This window comes from Limulus polyphemus, unplaced genomic scaffold (genome assembly GCF_000517525.1).
Source record: "Limulus polyphemus unplaced genomic scaffold, Limulus_polyphemus-2.1.2 Scaffold4834, whole genome shotgun sequence".
Classification (NCBI taxonomy): domain Eukaryota; kingdom Metazoa; phylum Arthropoda; class Merostomata; order Xiphosura; family Limulidae; genus Limulus; species Limulus polyphemus.
The window spans coordinates 11,813-31,763 of NW_013670444.1; the positions used below are offsets into that span (position 1 = coordinate 11,813).

General features: G+C 33.5%; 1 protein-coding gene across 1 annotated transcript in view; it reads right to left on the reverse strand.

Annotated features, from left to right (window-relative positions):
- Positions 1-19,951, reverse strand: part of LOC106471753 (transmembrane protein adipocyte-associated 1 homolog) — a 55,571-nt gene that overhangs the window by 10,281 nt on the left and 25,339 nt on the right. The window contains exons 4-9 of the mRNA XM_013932376.2: positions 15,917-16,006; positions 14,580-14,652; positions 13,527-13,606; positions 12,344-12,460; positions 8,653-8,713; positions 8,232-8,334 (exon numbers count right to left, since the gene is read on the reverse strand). Coding sequence (XP_013787830.1) covers positions 8,232-8,334; positions 8,653-8,713; positions 12,344-12,460; positions 13,527-13,606; positions 14,580-14,652; positions 15,917-16,006 — 524 coding nt within the window. The remainder of the gene's footprint in view (positions 1-8,231; positions 8,335-8,652; positions 8,714-12,343; positions 12,461-13,526; positions 13,607-14,579; positions 14,653-15,916; positions 16,007-19,951) is intronic.

The window sequence follows — 19,951 nt, forward strand, 5'->3', positions numbered from 1 at the left end:
AGTGTCACCATCACCAATGACACTGTCCAAAATCAGGGGTAAACCTGTAGAAAGTATACGTCGAAAATGGTTCTGCCGCTCATGATTGTAATGATAGCACAACAGTAAAATATGGGCTATTGTGACTTCAGTATCACAAAGACTACACATTGGTGGGTCAGTACCAGATAAAAGAAAAGGATGTGTTAAAAAAACTGTGACCAATGCATAACCTAGCCAGGACCGCAGTCTATACATGGGGCAGGCAAGACCGTGACGGCACCAGAGCAAATGGACTTATCTGCGGTGTCAGTGAGCTCGTTTCTGCAAATACCAATATGGCCAGGTATCCAGAAAATTTGGATGGAAACAAAAAATAGAGAAAAAATGGGCCAGTCATTGTTGAATATTGACAAGAACAAGGTGAGAACTAACATTGAGAGATTCCAGGGCCACTAGAGAGCTAAGAGAGTCTGTGTAAATAATACAATCACGGTACTGCATAGATTCTATTTGATCCAGAGCAAGAGAAATGGCATACAACTCAGCAGTGAACACATAAACTGTAGATAGGAACCTATGAGCAACCACTGAGCCACAACAAATTATGGCAGAACCCAAGGAGGCGCCTGATTTCAAACCATCCGTATAAATGGGAATAAAAGAATGTTTTGAAATATGTTCAGCAAAGAGAATACAGTACTTACAATCGGGAGTATCCACCTTCCTCAGATGATTCAAGGAAAGGTTACAGTTGGGGATGGTAATAAGCCAGTGTGGAATGGGCTGATCATTGGGGACAGCAACATCGTCCAATGCCAGATCCAATTCAGCCAGTTGTGCCTGAATATGAAGGCAAAGGTAGGAATTGCAGAACGTCTGTTCTGAAAGAGCACAGCCCACTGAGGAAGAAAGACACAATTCCGGGTAGGATGCTGTGGTAAGGATAGAAGCTTGAGAGACAGAACTTGGGATTGGGGTGTAGGCCCTGCTGGTGACAAAAATGTATGCAAACAGTTTTGGAAAAAGAAAATATATAACCATTTGTTGTGGTCCACTTCAACAAGAGATTGAGGGCAGCATGAAGCTGCTGCTCAATAAACCTCATATTCAATGACCAACACGAGATGTGAAAGTCATCAATATGGAGCCTGTTTGCAACAGTAGGAGGAAGTTGTGTAGTGATAGCATTAATCTTGATACCGAAAAGAGTGACCTCAAGACACAGCCCTGAGGGACTCCAAGTTCCTGTGTTAAAGAAAGGGAAAGAGTCAAGCCCACACGGACTTGGAATCACGTATCCACTAAAAAGTTCTGAATAAAATGGATAAATGGCCATGAAACCTGCAAAATACTGTACCTCCACATAATGTTGTAAGCCTTCTCAAAGTTCAAAGAACATGGAAACAATGTTCTCTCTTGAGGAAGGCTTCCCTGATCAAGGTTTCAAGTCAAATCTGATGGTCCACAGTGGAGCATTGTTGACAGAACTCACACAGGGTGGGCGAAAGGAGGTTGTTTGATTCGAGGAACCAAACAAAACAAGCATTACCTATCCTCTCTAAAACCTTACAGAGACAGCTAGTCAAAGCAATTGGATGATAATTAGAAGGAATCTTGGGATCCTTCCCAGGCATAGTGAAAGGAAGGACAATAGCCTGGTGCCAAGCATCAAGAAAAACGTTCTCCTGCCAGATCTAGTTAAAAACAACCAAAAGAATAGCCAGAGAGACAGGAGAGAGATGGCATAGAATCTCATAATGAACATCATCAGGTCCAACCAACTTACTGCCAGACCAATAAAGAGGTGATCGTTCTGCCTGAGATTTAATGGCCAAAATGGCAGGGGAAGAAACAGAAGTGCTGGATGCACAAGAAAAGCTCTCACTGAGAGTATCGGTGATGTTCTATACATCAGGAACTTCATGGTCATTGGAGAACAAGAAAGAAGGTGGGAAGAATTCCTCCCATTGACCTTCCAAATCTTATCCCATATGACTTTGGAACTGGCAGTAGAAAAAGATGCTAGTTGTGAACATAATCCAAGATTCGTTTTGGCTTTGATGTCTGACCTGCTGAGCATGGGCACGGGCCTGCTGGAAAGTGATGTGGTTGGAAAGAGTTGGATACCTACAAAAAATATCCCAGGCCAGTTTGTGAGCCTTCCGTGCCTGCTGGCAGGCTGGAGACTACCATGGACGAGGATACCGTGGGAAACGTGTCGAGGTTTTAGGTATAGAATGAACAGCTGCTTGAATGAAGCAATCAGTTACTGCCTCCATGTAGTTGTTAACAGATGGAAGACTAATGATAGCAGGATCAAGTTCCGAGAGAGAGGTGAAAGAGAACCAGTCGGCTTGGTCCAACTTCCACCATGGCACTTGGGTTGGATGGCATTGATCACGGCCAATCTGCCTCAAAACATTAGAAAAATTATCACTGCCCTATGGTTCACTGTCAACCCTCCAAGGAAAGCAAGAGAAAAGTGAAGAGGAATAGATAGATAGATCAATAGCAGTAAAATAGCAATAAGTATAAGAATCAATAATGAAGAGAAAAAGGTTGTGATCCGAGATCATATGCTCTACAGAATGACCCCTCCCATCAATATCAGCACCACTCCAGAGGGGATTGTGTCCATTAAAGTTCCCAAGAGTAAAAAGGTAGACATCAACTGTTCAATGATTGGTCATTAGTTTCTCCAGGAGACAGGTAGAGTGATGGTATAACCCAAGGAAACACGGATAGCTATGGCCTCCAAGGGTGTATTGCATAACACCAACAACATAGGCACATGCTGGTAGACCAGCAATGCCACCCCTCCATGAACTCGTCCATCACACAACCTGTCATTCTGGTATAAAAAAAACTGCCAAAAGAGTAGAACGAAAACTGTATTAAAGTGGCCATTTTTACTTAGGTGGAGGAGAATTTGGTAGAGAACCCCTTCTGTTTCTGACCATGCTGTTTTTCTTTACTAGAAGGAGGTCTATTGACCTCCATGAATCCTACCCTTGGTCGAGTGGGCAGATCTCTGTTATTAGACTTAGATTCCAGCAACTGAGGGTGCAAACAAATAATCATTTTGCATCTCAGGGCCAAAGAAGATGGACCCAAGCAGATACCAGAACCCGGGACCAAAGGAGGTGGACCTGGGCAGTCACTGGAAGGAATGTTGTGGACAAAGATAAGAATAGATGTGAACTTATCAACTCGGTTATCTTTCTCTCTCTTTTTTTAACATTTTCAAGAATTTATTAAAAAGAAGATCCTAAATTAGGACAGCAAAGAGCTCATAAACCAGACAAAATCATAGCAGCAGCCATTTTTACCTCATAGTATAAACGTTAATAAAGTAACAACAAATATATATTAAATTTATAAAGTAACAAATACATATTACTCAAATTATTATTTCAGTCGTTCTAAATGTATTAAGCATCTATATGCAAAGAAAATCCAATAACTATGGTTTTTATCATTAAATGAAGATATAGCCTCAAGATGCTTTGCGGGCTTTACGGCACAACTAGGTTATGAATTGGTGATTGTTATATTATTGTGTCACATTATTAGGACCATCTGAGTTTTTCTCATTGTTTCAACTGAGTATTATTGCATCATATTTCGTGGTGTGTGGAACATTCTAGACATATATTAGGATATAAATACACATCAAAAATGTAGTTCGATATAGATAGATCTAAACTGTGTGATTGAGTTTAGCCATAAAAAGTGTATAGTGGTGATTTCTTAAAGTGAAATTATCACAGGTTGTATTGTAATAACAGGGTAGAGAACTATAATTGTCTTGTCATTTGTGTTCTAAAGTAATTGAACCAGACCGTGTGAACTTTGAAAAAAAAAGGCATTTATTTAAAGCTCTGGGTACAACTGTGGTAACCAACAGTTGTAGTGGTAATTTTAAAGTGAAATTATCACAGACTGTATTGTAATAACAGAGCAGGAAGAATAAATCATCTTGTCTAATTGTGTTCTAAAGTAACTGAACCACCCTAGGTGGATTTTGATGAAAATAAAAGACAATTATTTAAAGCTCTGGATGCAACTGTGGTAACCAACAATGTAACAAACATTTGTATATACATTTGACTTGTCTTCATATATTATTTTAAAACAAGTGGACTGTGTATTTTGTTTTTTGCTGAAACTTATTGCCAACAAGTCATAGACACCTGCTGTAAAGAATCCAGCCCATACACAAGTACACATGGTTGCCGTTATGTTTGTCAGTTCTATTCATTCATTCAGTGCTCTTTGCTGATTTTGTGAATAACACTTTGCATATTCAGTACTCCTTTGAACCTGTGATTATCACTTCTGTTTACTTAGTACTCTTGGATGAAGCTATGGTAACCACATCTGGTTATTCAGTATTCTTAATGTTTTGACAGTCACTTCTAATTTTACAGTACTCTTGGTTGAAGTTACAAAAGCTGATGTATAGTTATTAGTTTTTAATGGCACATTAGAAAAAGATCAAAGAGCTTTCTTACAATGTAAACACTGTCTATACACATACATCACGTATAAATAATTCCCTTTGGAAAAACCTGTTTACAACCATTACATTAGCTCACAGAGACTATATTTTTTTGCTTTCCAATACTTTTTAGCTAACCTTTGCACCTTAACTGTGTTCTGTAAAAAAATTACCCATACTCTCTGCAAATGTGATGTGTTTTCAAGAGAACTTGTGAAAAGAAAATGATTTCATCACTATCGCTACAAAACTCTTCAAAGTCTTACTTGTGGGTTACTGGCCAAATTTAAAGTAGAATGTTACAACATTTTTCTTGAAATATTTTATTGAAGAATAAGTTTTTTTTGTATCAAAGATATTTTTTGTGCTGTATTTTGATCTCTGATATATATTTAATTTTCTCTAGTTTGTAAACCATATACATTAGACAGATTTTTCATACTAAACACTTTCAACCAGTTGTCCACATTTTGCTCTCCTTTGAGTTTTTCTTTAACAGCTTCCTTAAAATACTATCCATATCCATCATTTAGTTGTTTCATCCATGTTGATTCCTGTTTCTTCTCAACCCATGTTTCATCTAAAACAATGATATCAAAACTCTTAGCTCATTTTGTTATAAAATCCTGCCACATTCCAAAAAAGTAATTTTCTCATTTCATCATAGGTTAAAATCTCCTTTCCCTTGTTCCTGCTGTTTCATTTCAAGGGTTTTTTCCTAGTTTCTTCCATGACTTCAACGAATTTTGAGCACCTATTCATTGGTGAGTGGTTATGCTTTTCTGTATATTATCGTCTGACTTTTTCTCCAGCAGCAAGTTGTCTGATTTTCCCTCTTCAACAAGTTTTCCTTCTCCTTTCCTCTACTTCCAACATTTCCCATCTATACATAATTTCTGAAATCCCAACTTTGTTTATTTCCTTTTCCTCTTGCACCCCTGGCTACCTGGTGTAACATTACTTGGATCTTCCTCATTTCCAGTGCAATCTTCATCCAAAATATTGTTATCCCTTTTCTCTTGTTTCACTAAATTTAACTACAATTAGTCTGTCTCTTCCTTGCATTTTCTTTCCTACTCTATACATACATTCCAAGTTGTTTACCTTAATCTTCATGTTCTCTTCTAATTCTTTCTTAACTAAATGTTCACGTTGCTTCCAATATTCTTGATTGGGTTCTTTAAGTACCTTAACCACTAAATTATTCCATCTTGAATAATTCTCATGTTCTTCGACTTTACTTTTTCAGCCATATTATTTCTTTGTTCATAATTAAGACTTTCTCCTCTAAATCTGTCATTTTCTTTTCCTGATGTTCTTTACACTCTTTCAGTTACTTCTTTAATTTTCTCCAGCTTCTTATTTACTAATTTAATTTCCTGCATTGGCATTATAAACATGTCCTTCACCTCCATCTCTTCAGGCTCATTTTCTTGATTATCCTTCTTTCTTTTCATCTGCAGAGAACGCATAATTTTTCCTGAAGTGTCAAATGGATCTGTCCACTTATCATATGCAAAAAATGCTAGTTTTGACAAGCTACTACTTCCTTCTCATCCTTTTGCTATTGTACAGTGGTTTGGTTGCATGACTCCTCTTCAAAACAAACCAAAATGGAGAGGTATCAACGGCAGTCTTCTCTTGTAACTAATTCCTATATTTCTACTAACTAAAGATCAGTACAATTTATTACTTAAAATTGTAAAAACAGTCCCAAAAATGGGTTTCAATAATAAGCAAAATTTTTACATGGCAGCTTCCATTAAACTCTTGGAGGAGTGAGTCAAGGATGTCCATTAAACTCAGTGTTATTTAGTATTTTTATCAATGATTAAGAAGATGAACAGATCACAAGAAATGTTGGGGGAGCTGTTATTTGAAATAAAAATAACTGACCTTAAATTTGTTGACAACAGTGGTGCACTGGCCAACCATAGAAACAATGAGAGTAGTGGTTAAAGCTTGCAAAAAATGTGTAAATAAATTATTTGGTTATTAATCTGGAAAAATCAAAGTTGATGGTATTCTGTACAGAAGGGAAGCTTAGTAAAGAAGATAGGTGGACATACAAGGATCAGCCTATTGAGATGGTTAACAAATACAAGTACTTGAAAGTTTAGTTTTCTACAAAAAAATATTCACATGGAACACATTAAGCAGCAAAGTGGAAAGACTCAAAGGATCATTAATACAGTATGGAGTTTAATAAGGAAAAGTGGGATACAAGAGTGAAACATGAAGATATATCTTTTTAAAGGTCTTATTCAGAATATTTTTTGTATGGAGTGGAAGCTTAGGGCTGGAATGCTAACGAAGAGCTTGAAAGGCGCAAAAGAAAATATATGAAGAGGATTTTAAGTTTAGACAAAAATACAACAGATTACTTGTGGAGAATGGAAGTGGGAGAGACAAATCAGAAAAAGTATCAAATATGTTATCACAATTTTGAAAATGACAGAAGACAGATGCCTAAAGATTTGCTTGAAAGAGATGATGAAACTAATGGACTGTATCGAACAACCTACATGGCTCACTTTCTTTATCAAATGGTTGAACTAGGAGGGAAGTGGTGAAGTGATTCAACTCACAAAGAAAGAAGCCCTATTGAAGGAAATCATGAGAGCATTACAAGAGGTGCTTCAGTAAATGATTGAACAAGAAATCCAAGTAATGTGGACTACTGTGACTTTTTTAAAGATATTAAGAAGTCAACTGGAAAAGAGAATCACTTGGTCAATGATAAAAGTAGCGAGACCAACAGAATTGTATGGAAAAGACTACGATATAGAAATGTTCACAAGAGAGGGAAAAAAACTGGATATCAAATGATCAAAGATGTACCTATTGTAACCAGGAAGAAATAACTATTGATCATATTTTTGAGTATTCATACATAAGGAACAATCCAACATGGAATTCAATAATCCAAGGGCTGGAGGAAAAAGGAGCCAATTGGTGAAAACAATTATTACAGAATAAACCAAACTAATATTTTAAAATACATTTTAGCATATACAAAATGAAGTAATGAACAATTTCATTGAAGAGTGTAACAAACCCCCCTTCCTAAGAAATTGTAAATGTTGTGGAATAAGTAAATATTTATTATTACTAAACAGTTCTCCTACAGTGTTTTTGTGAAATGTTTTTTTTACTCTTAAGACATTGTTTTACATTCATAATTCAGTAAAATCGCACACAATCACCTTCCAATTTCTTGTTCATGGAACATCATAATAAAAAGCAATAAAGTCTGCAATGATCAAGATTTCTCAGTACACAATTCAGCATGTGTTATTCTTCGTTGATTTATGCGCAAGGCTACTCAAAAGATATCTGTGCTAGCCATCCCTAATTTGGAGGTGAGAAACTAGAGAGAAGCCAGCTAATCAACACCACCAGTTTCCGACTCATAGGCTACTCTAATCAAATAGTAGGACCTGACCATCCCTTATAATTCACTCATGGCCTGAAAGTGCAGAGCACAATTTATTTATTTATTGAAGGTGCCAGGGGGTGAACCAGGGAACCTTGGAATCGAAGTCCGGCATGATGACCACTGGGCCATGCAATTCAGCATGTGGATGACCAGTTTTGTTGATGAGGATCACAGAAGTTCAAGTTATACATGAATGATCAACTTTTCTGTTCATGATACAACATACAGTTTCTATATTTATAGATGTAAATGTGAGACACGTACTTTCTTTACAGTAAACATTCTAAGTGAATCAGAAACATTACTTACCATAAACCATCAACTTCTCCATGGTAAATCAAGCCACTGCCAGCAGCTTGAGTGAAATTCATTAAAGCCAAAAACAGTGCATACCAGTAAAATGATTTTTTGGCTGAAACATAAACAAACAGTATCACAACATGAGCAACTTTTCCACAAAATTTGATATAAAAGTTTATTAACTGAAAGGTTTCAATAGAGAAGAGTTAATAGTGTTTGTAGTAAAAGTTTTAAATGAATTAACAATACTTAAGTTATACATCTTATATCTAATTTCCTTTCTTAACTCTTACATTTAATTTTATATATCCATCTCCAGTATATTGACAAATTTACCAAATTTTATAACTTTTTTGCAAAACACAAATAATAATATTTCTGGGCTTCCTCATTTCAAACAAAGCTATTCTTTTTTATATCTACTACTTACAAGGAAGAGCCAATCTTTCTCTCATTCTCGTCCAAGGCAGGATAAAAATTACAGTATATACCTTAAAAAAAGAAAGAACAAATGTTACTGCATGCTTACAAACAACTTACAAGATTAGTTAAAGATAACTGTTTGTTATGGTGAAAATATCACAAACGTTGCTGTTTCAGTAGTTTTTCATAGCAGAGTGACAAACAAAAGACAATCAAGTATTTATGGATAAACAAGTTTAAAGTTTCTATAATATGGTGTAATGACAAATAAACATTTATACAAGATACCACCAAAATCTAGACAACCACAAAACTGAACAGCAAAATATTTAACTACAGTGGTCACTACAGAGTTGTGGAATTGTACTATTAGCTATATTCACATGGCACAAGTCTTGCCTTTTCTTTCTGCTAAAGTTAGTGAGCTGTAAGTTGAGACATTTTCATTATTAATTTATTGTAACTAGTAAGGCTACAATATGACAATAAATTTATCAATAAATTAAACTGTGACTTCTAAACTGATGGCAATGCCTATAATGAAAAAATTCTATAAAATATAACTGGAAAACTCATTTTTAATCATTATTATATGTACAGCTTGTTTCTGTATGAAAAGGAATCTAAAACCAATGAAACTGATTTAAACCAAGTCAGAATTTTTGTTACTCAGACCTCCTAGCAGTGCCCACTGCTGCCAACTTTTAAAATAAAGGTTTAATTTTACAAATTACAGGATAAAATAGAATGAAATACAGCTATTTTACGTAAATCTCTATTACTGAAATGCTATATTATAACTGATTAAGTTGTACAAAACCAATATATATTGTACATATTTCAAACATAGTTGTTTTTCCATTTTCTACCTAACAACTGAGAACTAAGTACTGACAAGTACTGTTAGTCCATCTAGGCTATTCCATCCACTACACCAAACTCTAAAATAAAAATAAAACACTCAAAGCCATTCCTTATCACTCAAATATTTATCAAACCTTCCATAAAACTCCCTTAAATTAACTACTTCCACCACTTTTGAAGAAAACAAGTTAGAGATCTTAATCTACCCTCATATGACAACCTTTCCATCCCAGGTATCATCCTCGCTTCCCTCCCTCTAGCCCTTAACAACAATTCAATGTCCTTTCTAAGGTAAGGAGCCTAAGATTGAATAGTGTTACAAATGTGGTCTAATCAATGGCCTATACAATAATATTATAACCTCTTCAGACTTGTATTTAATATTTCTGCCATTAACTTGAACGAGTTAAACCCTTCTGTGTCAGGCTTTTTTTTGGAAATGAGCTAAAAATCTTAGATTTTTTATTTCACATTTTGATAGCCTATACTTATTTGTTAATGAAACAAAAGTTCTTTTATGATCTGTTATTTCTGCATGAAATATGCTTGATACTTTAATGTTACATATCTGGATTTATACTTCATATGTATTATTTCAATGAAACTATAGTAAAGAATAGGAATGCTTTTCTCCATTGCTTATGATACATAATTCAGAATAAATCTGATAGAGATCAGCTCAAACAGCTTTTCCAATACCATCTACCAAGCACTGATTTTAATACATGATAACGTGAATAAATTTGGGCAGATAATAAAAAATATGGTGAGAAATGGTTTACCCAAATTATCTTGGGCAAATCACAGAAGAGGTTAAGACACTGATTAACCAGACCACCAAGATCTTTTTCTTACATAGCACTGTTTAGGTTATTCCAATCAAAATTACACTCGTGATTTAACGTGTAATATACCACATGCATCTGCTGTTTATTCACCCAACTCACCAAATCATCCAAATCCATTTATAAAGCAGCATCCTCCTCCTCCTGATGGCAAGAAATAACTAAAATCTTAATTTCATCAGCTAATTTAAATAATATATTGACCATTCCTCCATTTATGTCATTTATATAAATTAAAAAAAACAAACAAAGGTTCTAACAATGAACCCTAAAATATTTCAACTATGGCTTTAATCAAGTTTGACTGAATTCTATTTTCAACAACCCACTATTTTCTTCAATTGAGTCAATTTTATATCCAATGAGCCAACCTATTCCCCATATATACAGGTAACTTTTTAACAAGCTTTTATGTGGCACTTTATCAGATGCTTTCTGAAATTCCAGATACATCAAATCCATACCCATACCTTCATCTACATAATCAATTTTTCAAAGAATGTCAAAAGATTAATAAAATAAGATTTTCTCCTTGTGAAACTATGCTGACCATCCAACAAAATTTTAAAGTTAAACGACTTTGCAAAGCATCTTTTATCAGACTTCCAAAAACTTTTTCAATCATTGAAGTAAGACTAATAGAGGCCTATAATTACTGGGACAATTTTTATCACCTCTCTTGAAAAGAGGCATAACATTAGCCCACTTCCAGTCTTCTATTAATTCATAAAACTTAGAAAAAGTTGTAGCAAGTGGCTCACATATCCAATCTGTAACCTCCTTCAAAACCATTAGGTAAGTATTATACAGCTAAGAAGCTTTATTATTCTCTATACTTCCCAATTGAACCAGATGATCACATTAATTCTAAGCTTAACAAGGTTAATATTACTGTGATCATCTGGTTCAATTTTATTTCCATCTAGCAACTGTTCAGGATGAGGAATACTGTTTAAAATTTCATAAGTAAAAAATGAAGAGAAAGTATAGAACTTAACTCAGATATCCCATAATCATCAGATATTAGTCTTTCTGTATATTATCCCTCAAAGGCCCTACTTTACTCTCATCCTAACATTTTGCTAACCCTTAATGAATTTAAAGAAATATTATTAGACTTTTACATTTTAAACCAACCTTTTTTTTTCATATACGTTCTTGATTTCCTAATTTCCTGCTTCACCAACACTCTCGAAATATAACCCTTCAAATCCTATCATTGCAGTCAAATTAAAATTTATTAAATTTATAATACTTTTCTTTAATTTTATCCTTCAAAAGCCAACATGGTTTTTCACATGCCAATCTTGAATATTTAAGAATTTATTTTCTTTTAAATTTTCCATATTAGATCAATATCTCCAATTAATTCAGTTTCCTATTCACTGCAGATAATTCTTGTCTCATCCCTTCAAAACTTGTTTTTTTTAAATTTGGAACCAACATCTTTGAACAATTATACAGGTTCACTGACAGACCTGGTTATTATAGTTGTAGCTGCATAAAAGAAAGATAATGGCAACTGTAGGTTGTGACAAAGAAGTTATCTGTATACATGAGAGTTGTAATTTATGAGTCGGATAGTTGAATAGACTGCAACATAGATTTTCCATATCAGACTGGTAAAACAAACCAAATCATACCCAGAAAGCAAATAATAATAAAATATTTGATTTTGATCTGGGGTATTGACCAAACATAACAGATGAAAAATAAGAATAATAAAACAGGGGGAAACATTCTGAGGGGAAAGAGGGCAATAGCATAAATCTCTAATCTGATAACTTAAATATAAACAAAACTTATGTACCAATAAACACATTTTCTCATGTTTCAATTATATGTGGACTACATAATAAAACACTGAACATTCAAGAAATATTATGATAATACTCAACAGTATGCTCTTTCAATAAGGTTTTTTTTCTATCAAGAAAATTAATATTGATATAAATAAAATAATAATAACAAATAGATTTTAGTACTTACTACAGCAAAAACAATGGAGCTAACAAACCAGAAGAGCATGCCTCCATGAGCAAAGATGTCATAGTCTTTGTGAACAATGTGAAAGTTTTCATCGGGTACTACTATCTCTAAAGCACCCTGAAAAACAAATCCCTGAAACTATCATATCTATACCTTAAATAGTACATCCACAAGACAGAGTTTTAACACACAATTCTCAAAGTGTCATAGTTCTCACCACAATTCCCAAACTATCACAGGTACGTCCTGCAACAGTACATCCACAACAGTTTTCACACAATTTTCAAACTATGACAGGTACGTCCTAAAACAGTACATCCACAACAGTTCTCACACAATTCTCAAACTATGACAGGTACGTCCTACAACAGTACATCCACAACAGTTCTCACACAATTCTCAAACTATGACAGGTATGTCCTAGTCCTAAAATAGCTCATTCACTTTACAAAACAGTTCTCATACACAACTTAAAAACTGTCACATTCACAACACAGTGCTTAGACATCTCTTAAACAATGACAAGCATGTCCAACAAAAATACATCCACAAAATAATTCTTACACACAACCCTCAAATTACTAGAGCTCATACACTCCACTACACAGTTCTGACACATAATTCTCATACTACGACGGGCATGCCAAACAATAGTTTATACACAAGACAGATTTCTGTTATCATTAAATCTTAAGTCAAAACACAATAATCATTTAACAATAGTAGTTTGTTTAATTATACCCAAACCACACATCTCACATTATCTTAGATACTCTAAGCTTGCACATAAAAGAAAAAAATGCCAAGATAATAAAAAATAGATATATTGCTTCTTTCTCTTTTTTTGACACCAATTTGAAGAAAGACTTTACACAAATCTTAGTACAACTTTTTTCAGCGATTGAATGTCCTCAAAGAATAAAAAATAACATTATAGATTTCTATTGATTATAAAACTTTCCAAGAACTTGCAATTAAAAAGTTCTTTATGGGGACTGGACAGAAACGTGTATATATAAATATAGTTACAAAATAATATACCATTTACAATGAGTTAGCAATATTGGCAGCCTTAAGTGATTTTTAACTCTCTCCCTAAAGAATAAAATATTTTATACTCTTATTTACTTTCAAAAATATTTATCTGCTATATATTATTGTATGAAAATATAAACAACTGTACCTGTGAACTTGAGTAAGCCAATGAGATAAATGATGTAACAAGCAGGACCCTCCTGATACTTGTATTACTATCCAGGTGACCTGAGTGTGGTGAATCAAATTCTTTGATACTTCTCATATATATACTTGAAGATTTTTGACATTACAAAAAATATTGCAAAATGTGGAAAGTTACAAGATCCACAAATATTTACACTTCCCCACCAAAGCATATCTCTTTTAATATGTTAATGTATTTTTTGGATTTCTTTAAACTTACTTCAAATATTTAACTGACTATCTTCACATGGAGAAGTTTGTAGATCCTCAGAAAATGAACTGATACAATTGCTAATTCACTTTAAAACCTTTTTTTCAGCACCATCATGTGTACAAAACCAACATACTGAGCTCAAGTGTGGTAACAAAAAGTCTTTATTATCTTTACTTAGTCAAGATTTTTAGGTTTTCTATAAATGTCTATTAGAAATCCTTTCCTGGATATTGTGTTCACAATACTAGGAAACTTCATTATACCAATGGTTTCTAAGAATGTGATAGCATATATGCTCCTGTTTTATATCTTGTAATGCTGGGAAGACTTCTGCTAATGCTAATAGTAACTAAGAATAGTGTATCTGATACTTGAGACAAGACCCTGTTGGAAAATATTTCTTGAAATGATAGGATGAATTGTATTATGTCAGCAGTCTCTAAGTACAAGAATTTTTTTTTATAATGTAATAAAGACTTGTATTATACTAGTAGCCTCTAAGTAAAGTATACTTGATATTTCATACAGGCCAATGTTAGAAAGTATTAAGTAATTCTTTGAAGATTTGTATTACACTTATAATTAAGTACATTGTGCTTGATACAAGCTCCAGTTAGAAGGTACTTCTTTGTAATGCTGTGAAGACTATTATCAATTGCAAAAACCTACTAATACTTTTGTCATATGTACTCTGTGATAAGATATTTTTGCCTCTAGTTTAAAATGTGCTGATGATATTTGAATTCAACTATAATGCATTAAATAATATTACTCCATGTATTAACATATCTTCACACTCACCAAATGCTAGTCCAAATACCAGAACACTCATTTCTGTAGAGAGCAAAAAGAAACGCACCACAACCCACAAAATCTGAAACAATACAAAAAATATGGTCATCATTTATATTTATATAAATGTTTCTTTAAAACGGCAATGTTTATTTGAGAAGAAGCTGACTGTTCCATAACTACAAGATCTTGTTGGGATACTTAGATTTCAATAACTACAAGATCTTGTTTGGATACATAGATTCCAAAAACTACAAGATCTTGTTGGGATACTTAGATTTCAACAGCTACAAGGTCTTGTTTGGATACATAGATTTCAACAGCTAAAGTCTTATTGGGATACTTAGATTCCAACAGCTACAAGGTCTTGTTTGGATACATAGATTTCAACAGCTAAAGTCTTATTGGGATACTTAGATTCCAACAGCTACAAGGTCTTGTTTGGATACATAGAAAGGTTTGTTTTTTATTCTTTATTTTTTGATAACTTCATTGATATAACAGCAAAATAGTTTATTTCAGAAATGATTTAGATTTAGAACTGATATTTTTTTTCATAAGAAGTTTTATACACTTGGGCCTAGGATAAGTTATTGCACACTACGTCTTTACATTAGGCTATCTTATTGCATCATGTTAAGTTAAACAACATTTTATTTATATTTTTTTCAGTTGTTTAATTAACATCTGTTTTTTGACACCAAGGATTTCAAGGAAGTGGTGTTTCAACTAAGCCTTATGTTATGTTTATATATTAGGCCTAATGTTTAAATTAGACTACAAATAGACCTACTATTACTAATGTTAGAGTCACATAATATATATTTATGTGTGTATAAGTTTGAATGCATAATATTTAAATTACACAGTTAAAGAAATATTAATTTCTTTAACATTTACATACTTCGTTATAACACATGAAAATTTACAACATGAATAGAAAAATAGGAATGTAAAAATGTTTAAAAATGTTGTATTATGCACCAATAACTAAAATGCTGAAAATTTTTCCAATTTCTTGTGGGATGCTTTTTAACACTATCAATAACATGTAAACATCGTCAATGTTATGAAATATTATGAAACAAAAATATGATTTTTAATATGAATAAAATTGTTGTTAGTTAATTTATAGCAATCTTCACAGAATTTTCTTAACACCCATCATTTTTGACGGGCTATACACTAGTATAAGTAATATTAGCTAATACTTATTAATATAAAAATGTCTAAGAGACATAAGAAAATTTTTTGTAGGTATTTAAATTTCATATAACAGTAAAAATTTAAAACACTTTCAACATACTCTGTAATTAGCATGTAGTGATCTTCATCTTAGTACACACCTTATCTGTTAAATCTCCAGCAAATACTGCAGCATTCACAGTCATTGAAACTATGCAGCGAATCACACTGACAACAGCATTGACAACAACCTGAAAGGCAAAGAACAACATCTGTATATGTACTTGTTGTTTAAAAGAACCTGAAGAACAATAGGAGAAACTACGGCACAATGTATAGATTTACAAAATTACACATCACTAAAAAAAAAGAAGTTTAATTTCCAACTATGCAAGGATAGAATCAAGCAGAGCACTGATTAATAGCTGAACTTTTATACCTTAAGAATTTTTTCAAATATGATGTTAAACATATATTTTCATAGTTATATAAATACTGTATTATTACAGTATTTTAACTTTTTATTTTCCTTTTGTGGAACAATAGTCAGTAATTATGATGTTTCAAGTAAGGGATATAGAGAACTAAAATCCCAAAGAGCAATATATTTATCATCAGACAAATAAATTAAACTAGTTTGTACAAAAGTAGTAAACAAACCTTACAAATATGATAGAAAATTCAGAAGCATGTATTAACCTAATTCATGAAATGAAACCTACACATTGCTGAGCTAACTAAAGAAGCATGAAGAAAATCTGTTTATGCAAAAGATTTGACAACTAAAAACTAACACTAGAAACAAAGAATTAAGTAACTTCATAGAAAAAATATATTATAAAAAAACAAAATAAAGCTGACCATTCATCAGATGCATGCACTAAAACTAGTTCATGTAACAAACCAACCGAGAGCTTATTCATCATAAGAAGCAAGTGCAGTATATTATACTATCCCAAGCAAGGATTAATGCAATTTTATGACTATTCACACCTTACTCATAAGAATGTTAACTAAGTGCAGAAAATTTTACATACCTGAGTAGATAATTATTTTCTAGGTTAATTGCTGGGTAAAACAGCAATTTTTCAATTGCTACATTGCACAACTAGTTAATATGTGCTTCTAATGGTGAGTAGGTTTTTAGGGGTAAAGTTTGTTGTTAGAAGTAATTTAATGATGGTTGACTCTGAATATATTTGTATTGCTGATGTTTGTTCCACAAAATAGTTTAATTCATGTTTGTGATGATGGAATAACTGTGGATATGTTTGAAGGACTAAGCTTGGTGAATTAACTAATTTGATAATGGATCAACCCTTAACAAGTTTTTAGGGCTAAAATTGTGGCATGAACTAGTTTAACATATGTTTCTGATGGAGTATTAACACTGAGTTTTAGTGTTTAATATATGAACTAGTTTGATACACTGAAAAGTTGTGTCCTTTCTCAGAGAAAGAGCTCATGTTTATATATATTTTAGTGTTAGGACAAAATCCATTTCTGTTATACATATTCAAATAGAGGTCAACTCCTAGCTCTTACTAACTTCTACAGACCTCTGTATACCCTTTCACTTGGCTATGACTTACATCCTAGAGAAGCAATAATACAGAAGCATACACAATTATAAGCTCTATGAAATGATTCTTTTTTTGAGGAGTGAATTGTTCTTCCTAGCCACTCAAACAGTCAGACCCAGCATCTTCACTGTTTGTGCTTAAACAAGATGGAATCCTCAATAGCCATCGTACTTGAAATTAATTTAGGCTGGATCAGAGTAAATTAATCCCCCGAGACCTTTTTTTCCTTTTTATTAGCTATATTTTTGTGCACCAGCAATACCAAGAGTGGGGTGCGTGGATACCTGATTCAATTTTATTACTTATCAAGAACTCTACCAGCATACCCTCAAATAAAAATCCTTTAAGGAAGGATTAGAGTAAATTAATCTATGAGACCTTGGACATGGTCAAATATATCATCAATTGAAAGAGTTTGACCTCCTGAGTTCAAAACTGTAATTAGATCTCAAATCGGTCAAGAGATGACGAAGCTATGAGCTAAAAGTTTGTACTTGTGGATTGTAATACTTGCCTGTACTTCTTTCTTCCAGTAAATTTTCTGGTTACTGTAAAGATTATGTATCAAGACAAGGGCAGGGCACTTTCACCATATAAGGTGATGGTGAGAATGAAAAGGTATTTAAGGAGGAAACACAATCTGAGAGTGTGGCAAGGACAAGGAGAGGTTCTTTCTTGGAACACCTTTGCCAGCTATAGTGGTAGCTATGTCAACATTTCCAGTCCATTCTTACAACTGAAAAGTTTATGGTTATCTAGAGGAAACCTTGACAACTGCAACTCAACAACCACTGGTTGCAATAGTAAATTAAATTCACAAACAATGATTTGTAAGCAAAAAGATATTTAGTGTAGAAAACATACATTATCAACAGTACCTTGGTATGTCTACTTCAGGTATGAAACTAAAACTAGGTAAACAAGGTTTATATACAAAGACAACTGAAGTATAAGAATACAAGGTACATAGATCAAAGGAATATTGTCAGGTATGAGCAATGAACTTTTAAAAGCAAGGTTTATAACATAAGAAAATTGGCAGGGCTTACCAATCATGGAAAAGAACAATAAGAGAATAAACAGTCAAAGTTCACTAATGTTGACAAGAACCACTGTCACAGTTTAGGACTAAATCACCTGCTTTTATGATTTCAACAGCTTCTAAACCTTTGCATTCTTTGCAGATGATCATGGATCATTGGCTTTCTTTTCATACGTATAGATTAATATCTGGAAGCATTGGAAGGAATTCAAGGTTTCAGTATCCAAGATTTGGCTTCCAGGTACTGGCAAGTCAAAATGGACAATTAAACTAGGTCTAAGGCAGCTTTCAGCACTCAGAAAAGACTGTACAAATTCCACAACGTACCATTTTGTAGGTGTAACGCACCTGTCAATTTTGAGAGACTGATGAAGTTTAAGCTTAAAGTACTGCTATGGGTGAGATGTCTCATCCATGTGGTTGACATTTTATTTTGAGGACACAGCCAAGAACCTGAGAACAGTATTTCAGCATATCAAAGATGCAGCCTTGAAAGTGGTGTGCTAATGTGCCTCAGAGATATCTCTAAGTCACATACACAAGGCAGGAAAAGTATATCTAGTGGTCTTATGAACACTGCAAAGGTCAAGAAGAACAAGCACCAGCTTAACTCAAAACAAGAATCACAGTTTTTCATTGTTTTACAAATGATTTGTAACCAGCTTCTTGAAGAAAGCTTCATCACACTATATCAACTACTAAGGCTGATATACTCTTTGTTTGGATGAAAGTGCTTAAGAGCATAAAACATTAAAAGAGGATAAGCCATTCATACTGAATAATGAAACCAGTAATTGTGGAATAGGAGGAGTTTGGTTACAGGTACAGTATGTAAGTGTGAATGCAAGTCATACACTAAAAACATCCTAAGTACTGATACTGTACTGAAAATGAAGGAAATACTTCCACTTGTACTATTTGTCAAACATTACTACCATCACTAGTATGTGAGGATGTTCACTATTTAAGTGGAATATGTGTCATTAAAATGGTTTTCTTACACTTGTAAGTTTAAAAAAATTGGAAGTTATGATTGCACATTACACAACAATGTTTTAAGAATACAGTTTTGTTGTACAACACTCTTTGAGTCAGCAGAAGAGAAATGCTCATAGACTACCTGGCCCACTGATAAGATTATGTCTGTTCCCCAAGTGTACAAATCCTGGGCAGTTATCAAAGTCATTGCAGCAGCAATGATGATGAACAGTAACAATCTGGCTTGTGGAAGAACACCATGAATGATCTAAGATGTGGTTTTGGAAGAGTAAATGAAATGCTTACACACAGCTTGGATGCTATTTGCTGTGTAGCAAGGTGAAGCATGATAAACCATGGAGCATAGTACTGATGCATGCTGTATCTAGACCTCGTACAGAAGGTTGAGTACATTATATTAAAATTATTTTAAATATTCAACTCAGCAATTTACATGACAAACACAGCTGATGAAAAGTCAGGTGGAATGGCTACCTACATAACATTAAGCATTGTAAAGATGTAGTTGTGATACAATCAAAAATTGACTGCTTTTGGTAAAGATATGTTACACAGCCATTTTTGATGCAAAA